Source organism: Microtus ochrogaster, chromosome 10, assembly GCF_000317375.1.
Source record: "Microtus ochrogaster isolate Prairie Vole_2 chromosome 10, MicOch1.0, whole genome shotgun sequence".
Lineage (NCBI taxonomy): Eukaryota > Metazoa > Chordata > Mammalia > Rodentia > Cricetidae > Microtus > Microtus ochrogaster.
In genome coordinates this window covers 20932849-20942050 of record NC_022016.1, presented here as the reverse complement: position 1 = coordinate 20942050, position 9202 = coordinate 20932849, and the positions used below count along the sequence as shown (strand labels likewise).

General features: G+C 41.7%; 1 protein-coding gene across 6 annotated transcripts in view; it reads left to right on the top strand.

The window, feature by feature from the left end:
* Ttc39b (tetratricopeptide repeat domain 39B) overlaps window positions 1-9202 on the top strand; it is a 208840-nt gene that overhangs the window by 195549 nt on the left and 4089 nt on the right. For 5 of the 6 annotated variants that reach the window (XM_026781908.1, XM_026781907.1, XM_013348266.2 and 2 more), the window contains one exon: window positions 1512-3642. The exons of the other annotated variant lie outside the window; for it this stretch is intronic. In XM_026781908.1, the coding sequence (XP_026637709.1) occupies window positions 1512-1608 (97 nt within the window). In that variant the 3' untranslated portion in view covers window positions 1609-3642. Of the gene's footprint in view, window positions 1-1511; window positions 3643-9202 lie in introns of those variants that run through there. 6 annotated transcript variants of the gene reach the window in all.

The window sequence follows — 9202 nt, the reverse complement described above, 5'->3', positions numbered from 1 at the left end:
CTGTGCACCCCCAGAGGAAGCTATGGGGACACGGCACTGTGCATGCTGATACTTCAGGCATTCCCAGTTGGCACATAGTCAGCTCTACCTAGTGTAAATGGAGCAGCAGGTGACACAGAAAGACATTTCTTCACCACTGAAAAGCACGCAAAGCCACCACGGACCCAGACAGTACCTATAGGGCAGACATAAACACTTTCCCGGGATCTCAGGACCATCTCTGTCTGCAGTTCCTCTCCACAGCATGGGCTTTTCAAAGCGGCCAGAGATGGAGAATACTCAGTTGTTCTTAGGTAAATCTTACTAAGAGGTTTTTTTTAATCTGTGAACAATACATCATACTAACATTCATCAAAGTTAAGAGGAAAGTGTGTTTTTAAAAAAAGATAGGAACACTACTTCAAAGGAGGTATCAGCTGCCTTGTCTGCCAAGGCAGGGCTTGAGATCAGGAGGCCTAAATTGAAGCCAGTTCCTACCAATTTTAGCAACATGAATGAGTTAAATTATTGCTGTGAAGAGATCATGATCACAGCAACTCTTATAGAGGAAAACATTTGATTAGGGCTGGCTTATAGTTCAGAGACTTAGACCATTATTGTCACGGTGGGAAGCGTGGTGGCACACAGGTGGACCTGGTCCTGGAGAAGAAGCTTGAGGGTTCTACATCGGAGTCTGCCAGCAGCAGGAAGAGAGACACTGGGCCTGGCTTGAGCATTTTGAAACCTCAAAGGCTACCTGCCGTGACACACTTCCTCCACCAAGGCCACACCTCCTATTACTGCTATTCCCTATGAGCCTATGGGGTCATTTTCATTTAAACCATTATAGTCAGGTTTTCAAGTAGTTTTTGGATTTTGTTGGCCCTGCTTTTCTTTTCCATGGTTCTGGGGATTGACCCCAGATGCTCGTTGTGCCAGGCAGTTTCTCTACTGCTGCGTTCCACCCTGGTCTTCTCACTTGTGTTCACCCCTTCTTGTGGCCCCTTCTGGCACTGTACTAATTTGAGTCATTAGTGACAAAACCACTGGTAACTTGCATGAGAATTGGAAGAAATGGTTTAGGGGTCACAGAGCAGCCCTGCTGTCTTTGTTAGAGTAGCTTCATGTGGATTCTGAAGTACTTTTCTTCTGTTGAATAATGGATTGTTTATGACCATTGTGTTACATGAACCTACCTCAACATTTTTCTCTAAAAATAGAAATTGAACCACTCAGCAATACTTAACAAAATATGCCATGATCTCATGACCTTGTTATAGTAGTGGTTTGTAGTTAGGATATTGAACCTCAAAAGTATGACCTTTTAAATCACCACCCGGGAAGCTTCTAGAAACCCAAAATGCAGACTCGCCCATCCCACAGAAAGAGTCTGCTTTTTTGACTCAGCTCCGCTGATACGCTTGTTGAAGTTAGAAAGTAAACAGGAGGTCAGAGGGCAGAAGAGGAGGGTGGTGGTGCCCTGCTAGCCAGAGAAATGCTCACTGGATCATTTTATTCTTCCTTGTCTTCAGAAACAACTACAAAGATTACTCCTTGGAGTCCAGACTACACTTCAGGATTCAAGCAGCCCTTCATCTCTGGAAAAAACCATCCTCTTCCTCAGACTGATCAGAATGCACAGGATGGGATCCCCCCAGTTAACATGTGGAGATCAGTCCCAGTTAAGGTGGAAGCGAGATCCTTCGAATAAGAAAGGAAACTCTATTGTCAGGCACTTCCTGTCACCCGAGTGGCTTCCTGTTCCCCTATGGAATGGCAATCAATATTGTATAGAGATTCTTATACTCTGCCTTTAAAAAGAATTTCACGTTAGATTTCAATTGAGGGGTGAAGTCTTTTAAAAGACTGACAGGTACAATAAAGTCTAGTTAGATTATTTATTTTTTTAATGCAAAAATTAATATTGTTCAAGTAGCAAATGGCTTTATATGCTGAGCCATTTTTAGATTGGCTTGTCCTTTAAACTTCAGAGATATTTTATTGCTTAGTATTTAAATCTCAGAATGGGAATAAATATCGCATCTAAAATAATATAACAATGAGCTTCTGAAGGTTCTGAAGAGAGAAGCAGAGGGCCCGAGGGGTGAAGTCTTCCTAGACTGAAGGACCTGCATCTCTTCAGGATGATGCAGCCGTGAATTCTCGGGTTTCCGCTCTCAGTGATTGAAATGGTGGCATTTTTCAGAAACCATTCTGTCTTTGAATGTACTCATATCTGATCCAGCAATAGCATTCAATCATATAGACACATCTCCCATGTATCTACAGGAAGAAAACACGGTATTTTAGACCTCCCTAACCTTAGTGCTAAAGCCTGAGATATAGACTCTGACTACTTTTCTTACAGGGAGGAAAAAAAATCCCTGTTGCTTTAAATGATATGTAAAATATCAGTCATTTTTACACTTAGGATGTGGCTGGCCCAGCACTGACGGCTTTTTTCTTTCTTTCTTTCTTAAACATCTGGGCTGGGTTTTGGTTCTCTGAGTAGAATATAGAACCAGAGCATGGGGCTGGAAGAGCCAGGCTCTGCTACTGGTGAGCAGAGAGCAGTTGGCTTTTCTGGAGTCCCCACGCCTGCCAATTACTGTATCTTCCTCTCTTGTGAAATAGAAAAAGAACAGGTGACTTCAACGTTCTCTCTGAGTTTTATAACCATGAGTCTGTGTATTAGGTACTTCCAGCACTGTTTAGCATTCAGTCCACGTTCTTCCCATTTAGAATGTTTTATTTTTTTTCAATGCCACTCCCTCTCCTTCCAATCCACTGCCTATAGTAGTTGTTACAGCTAAGGGCCAGATCCCACCCAGTGAGGAGAACAGTTCACGCGTCCATGAGGCAGGGTTTTGTTCCGTTTTCTTGTCTATATGGTAGTTGACTCCACATTCCCCAGGTGACACCCCGAGTTTGTAGTTGGGAGTCTCTCCCTGTTGGTGAATAGTTAGCAATGTAAAACAAATAACTTGGCCTTTCTAGGACTTGGATTTCCCAGCGGGAATGACAAGGTAGACTCAGTGCTCTGAGGCCTCAATGAGGTGGTGCATTTGGTAGCTTTCTGTACACTGGGGAGGCTATCGACACAGGAGGGAGTCTGACCATTAGGGCTTTGTGCATGGATTACAGTAGCTATATGAAAGTATCCTCTGAGTCTGTGGTCTGTGCCGTAAGATGAAGTGAACGTGGGCAGTCAGAAGCCTCTCGGTTTATGCAGTTACCACTGAGAGCAGCCCAGATCATGGAGTGGCTCCTGCTCTCCCCTCCTGCAGTTGCCATGCTCAGCATTGGTGCTGTGTTACATAAGGTACCATTTCTTGACCAACATTGAGGAAGCATTTCTTGAAGAAGGTGATTAATACACTTCTTCAACATGGGGGCAGATAACATTATGTCACATTAATATGAATTATACAACCAGCTACAGATAGAAGGGGAAATAAATTGTCATGATACTATAGAAATGTATTCTATAATTATATATATATATATATATATATATATATATATATATATGACTTTGAAGAAAAGTTTATAAATTCTTTAGGAGAACATTGATAACATTATTTTAAAAACATATATTATTAAAGAATCTATCTGGGAGTAGTGGCACATTCCTTTAATCCCAGCACCTGGGAAGCAGGGGCAGGCGGATCTCTAAGTTTGAGGCCAGCCTGGTCTGCATAGTGAGTTCCAGGCCAGCCATAACTACATAGTGAAACCATGTCTCCAAAAAGAAACAAACAAAAAGAATATATATCCATATTTTGTGAGAAACTGTCAGAGCTCATGGTCTGTAACAATAAATTCCCATTCTGGTATAAAATGAAAAAAAAACAAAGCTAAAAACAGCTATTGTAGGCTGGTGAGATGGGTCAGCAGTTAGAATCCTTCCTGCTTCTCCACGGACCAGAGCCTGTTTTTCACTACCATGTCAGACAGTTCTCACCTGCTGGAGCTCCAGAAGAGCTGACAGGCACCCAGACAAACATGGCATATGCTCACACAGAAGAAGCACACATGTGTACATAAGTAGATAATCTTTTTTAAAATGATTGCTTTTACATTATCAAACAAATTTATCTGTGCCATTTTTTTTTTGATTTGTGGGGTTTTTATTTGTATACCTCATATTCTTTTTGCCAGTTAGCCGTGTGGATCACTATCTAGTGACCTTATAAATACTGCAATAGACATTTATCTGTTTCCTGTCATGTTCAAGACATTGTACAGGCACTGTTTTCTTAGGATATTTGTAAGGGTCATCTTCTACAACCTGTTTCGTGATTTAGGATGTTTGCCTAAGAGACACCGTTTTATCTGTCATCTTTGTAAGGCACTGGTAGTGGCTTGGGACTCTGGTATGTCTAAGGACAGTTTGTATAGCCACTGGCAAAATTGCTTCCGTTTATTTTTAAGTAGAGAGGCAGTGTTCTGATTGGTGCTTTGCCTTGGTGAGTAGGAAAGCCTGGAAGGTTAACAACACCAACTCCTGTGTATATTTGAATGCTTGCTCTTCCTGCATGTAGAATTACAGAGCACACAGTTTTGTGGCTTTCTGTATGTTCTGAGGACAGGAGGAGACAGTGGGTAGGAGCTACAGGGAGGTAAACTCCACATTCCTCGGTGGGAAGGATAATGTGTGGTCATTAGAGCAATGCAGCAGGCTGGCCAGCTCCTTGGAAAGGGGTGAGTTAGCAGCCCTGGGTGACTGTCGTCCCTCCCTGGCCTAAGGGCCTGGGTTAATTGAATTGGAGGTCAAGTCATTCTACAATTTTTTGATCAGGGCTTAAACCCTGTGGTGTGGAAGGGTGAAAAGCGAGTGCCCCCTCTTCAAGTAGAAGTGCCCGCTCTTTCTCTAGTCATTTTATTGTGATAGGCACTAGCAGCACCTGCTGTCAAAGCTCATGTGATTCTGTCTCCCATCCATCCCCGTGAGGTTTAGTGATCTTGTTGAGTAGAGCCCTGCTCCCTGGACAGCAAGAGTGATTTAAGAACAGTCTGTATGACCAAGTGGAAAAATCAATTCTTGTCAATTCCCTAGACATTTCATTTTTCCTGTGTCCTTTTCCCCCCTTTGTTGAATTCCCTCGGTTTCTAAATCACCAGTTCTGGTGTGGTTAGTTGTGATTAGTGAAGCCTCCGATGACAGAAATCCTACGCGCTTGTGATCCTTCAGGTCTGGATCTTAGCAAATTATTTTGTCCTTTTCGGCCATTGAACATACTGCGTCTGCTGTCCTTCTCAGTCAGCAGTGGCTGCTAGGCTCCTGAAATGGCCATGGGCAGTGGCACCTTTCTTCTTGCCTGCAGCAGTTCTCAAAGGCTCCAGGGTTCTTGCCCCCTGGCACTCTGTCCGCGGTGACTGCCCATCCCTCATCCATTGCACCACCCTGTCAGCTATCTCTCAGTAGTTACTCTTTCTGTTTAAGTGCCCTTAAACTTTGATTCTCCCATGTATTTGGCGTATGAACATTGGTCTCACCCCTGTGAACTCTTTGTGTGCTCATCTAAAAGTCCCTGTTTTTAAGATTACTTGGGTAGTCTTATTTTGTAAACTGTCTCTGCATGTTGCAATTGTTAGGTCGCTTTCATGAATATGATAATTTCTGAAAAATTTAATGAACACTTTGTGATACTTTTACATCACCAACATGCTAATGGTGACCCGCTTAGCTAGTTCAATATGCTACTTACAGATTGTTTGACACAATTGATCCACTTAAGGGATAATATGGAAGATGATTTATCTAAATTTAAATATTTTATGCCTTCCAGTTGCCTATTGTGAGTAATTTAAGCTCTTTAAGGATCTCTGTATTAGATACAGTGATAGATCTAATGTGTCACTAGATTGGTCTATATATAAGTAATACAAAACAACCCATTTTGGCTAATCCTTCATGCCCTTTTAGGAGTGGAGTTGTTTCTCCCACCATCCAGTTATTTACATATTTTACATATGTATTAGATTGCTAGAAGCCTGCCTCCCAGTTAGTATTTTGGTCTATTGTACATTTGCTGTTAGCTTTTATTATTTTAGAATGTTGAACTTGAAATGTAAAGGGCCCATCAGACTCTATCAAGGAAGATGGCCTTGCTGTTGAACAGTTCCATCTGATCTGGACAGACCTTCATATCCGTTCCAGTCCATTTATAAAACTTGATCACTTCAGAAGGAAGTGATAGGAGAGCTATTCCGTGTACTGAGATGGCTGAGCAGGTTCTCAGCCTGAAGCATGCAGAGGATATATAGACTGAACACTAGAGAAGACTAAGCCCCACCCCCTCCTGTTTGCAGTATACAGCGAGTGACATGTGTTCGTCACAGATAGTCATACTGCAGCAGGACTGTGCAAAAACTCAAAGCAGATGCGTCACTGTATTTAAATAATAAAGAATTCTGTACATGCCTACAGGTTGAATTTTATTTTATTTTTGCGGTGCTAGAAATGAAACCCCGAGGGTTGGTGTTTGCTTTGTAAGTGTTCTACAACTGAGCCACATCCTCGGCCCCAGGTTGAATATTGAATAGGAAAAATCAAGGTACAATAGTAGCAAACTTACTGACAATAAACACATAGGACACTTTGTCAACCGAGCACTTCCTAGAAGTGTGTCATTTAAAGGCTGAACACGGGACATGTGCATATTATGTCAGGTGCGTTTGTTTTATTGCTCCTTAGCTTTTTTTTTCAGGGCTTTGAATTAAAAGTCTTGGTAGTTTGGGTACCAAAAGAAAATAAAAAAGGAATTGTTTTCAGTGGAACACAACTGATAATGAGGATCTCTGAAAGAATATTGCTTACATTTACTTGTGAAGGAGTTGTATTCTTCTGAGTTTGAAGGTGTAGCACTTTCTGCTTGAGGAATTACACAGGCCTCTAGCTTCAATCTCACTCTGAATAGGGCAGACTGCCCAGGTCGCAGTTTGGAGATAGCAAATGAGTATAAATGAGTTTCACAAATTCCCTTTTCTCCTGAAGTGTTCCCCCTACTACCACCACCACAGTAGACTAAATGCTTTCTGTATGGCTCTCCTCTTGCCTATTCCTATCCTAGGGCATAAACCATGAATATTGGCACACGGCTAAGGAAACACTAGACCACTGAGCACCCAGCCCAAGTAGTTTCCAGGAAAAAGGAGGTTGTGGTAAACATCTTAAATCTCAGGCTTTTGGTTATGTTTAATGATGTAAGAAAACATAGCACTGTTTGGGTCCCAGATTTACAGAGAGGCACACGTGTGCCACAGATGTGTGCTGTGCAGTAAGGCACATAACGGTTAACTGTGTGCCACACCCAGCCACCGTGTCATGGGAATTCTAGAGCCGGGTGTTTTTCATCATTTTTCCTTTCGCTGACTGTTGGTATTTGAACACCTGAACGGATATTAGTTGTCTCTGTATCGATTGCTATTTTAAAATATTTATTGCAGATGTTCATAGAATTTTGATGCAAATTATATACAAAGGCATATACGTATATATTTAATAACTGAGATGTATTATTTTATTGCACAACTTATTTCCAAAGCAAATTTACTTTGTAAATGTCTTTTGAGACTTTTTTTTTGCCTCAGAAATACAAAAAGTAACTCTGTGTTCTCTCTGGTTTGTAAGAGGTACATTTGATTTTCACTTACTTTTGGATTAAGCAAAATTAAGGCATGTATGAACCAACTTAGAGCTTTCCGTTGGACCATCCAAGTGCCTGTCCGTACTTGGGATTGAGTGCCGTGCGGTCAGACATGGATGTGTCTTGTCTCTGTCTCCTTTCCTCATGCGCTTAAGCATGGTTTTCTGGGGTGATTCTCAACAGTCAGTTTTACAGAGGAAAACCATCTTAGAAATGGAAGCCATCGGGACTCTGTAAAATGAATGTGTTACTAACACCCATCTGCTAACCAGTGGACTAGCTTTAGGTCCTGGAGAGGGAAAGAGACCATTAGGAAGCTTTCCATCAGTCAAGGAGGAGGAAGAGGACTGTGAACTAGCATCTTCTCATGTAAAAGCTGTGTTTCCATGGCTTCTGTGTGTTGATTTTGTGTTAATGTTATCATCCGTGATGTGTAAGTCAATGTAGATAAAGATTTAAATTTTCAACATGAAGACAAGAGTTCCTGTTTCTATTTTTACAATTTAGACAGTTTTGAAAACAGATATCATATTAGAAATTGTATTTTTAAGTGCAAATAAATAAATCTGAAAGTCAGTGTTTCCCTCTTCTTCCCTTGTACCTTAGAGAAGGCTCCTTATTAATAGGGACATATTTCAGTTGCCAGATTGTTTTCAGAATCCTCTATTTTCATATTGCTGTAATCGGTTTACCTACGATGTGCAATGATTTGTTATTTAAATAAATGACTCTCGATGAAGTTACAGTCTCGTCTTAGTTGGTATTCACGTGAAAGCCGGACATAACTTCCCTTTGGTTGGCCCTTAATTGTGATGTGACTTTTTGTTTCTTTGTGAGACTTCCTTTCTTTCTCCTCCCAACCTTACTGCCTGCAGGTATGAAGACCCTTTTTAAAGCTATGCTCTTGGCTGAGCCCGGGGCACATAGGGAGACATGGGATGGATCGTTTGCCCTGAGGGAGGGTTTGCTATCACATCACTTGCATTAACCTAGCTGTTGCTGTGACCAGTTGCAGCATCCGTTGTAGCAGAGTAGACCAAGTAGTGTCTCTGAAAAGCAGGTGTGTATTTAGATTAGACTTGGTTAGATCATTGCATGTGATTTCCCTGTCAGACCAGGTAACCATGCCAAACTCCACTCAAAATCTAAGATAAACTCGGAATGACTCTCCTACTCCATTCAGTGCCGAGAACTGTCAAGGGACACACATGAAACGCAGTGGACTAGTCTAACATCCTATCCTTTCTTCCTTCCCCACAAGCCAGCACCCTGTCTAGAGTTCACCTACTGATAGAAGAGATGGAGAAGTGCAGTCTAGACGTGGGCCAGGGACTAAGGAACGGAGGGTGATGCGCAGATAGCTGGCCTGTGCCTTGTCACCATTCTTTGTCATTCTAACATGTCCTTTGGAATTTTGAGAGACCAAAATATGTAATCCTAGATCTTTGTCACTCAAATTTGGCTCTAGAATATTCTACACTTATATTTTATTCCCTTTGAGATGAGCGCTCTATTTGTCTGTCTGTCTGTCTGTCTGTCTCTGATGGAGGAAGGTCATTGGTTAACTAATA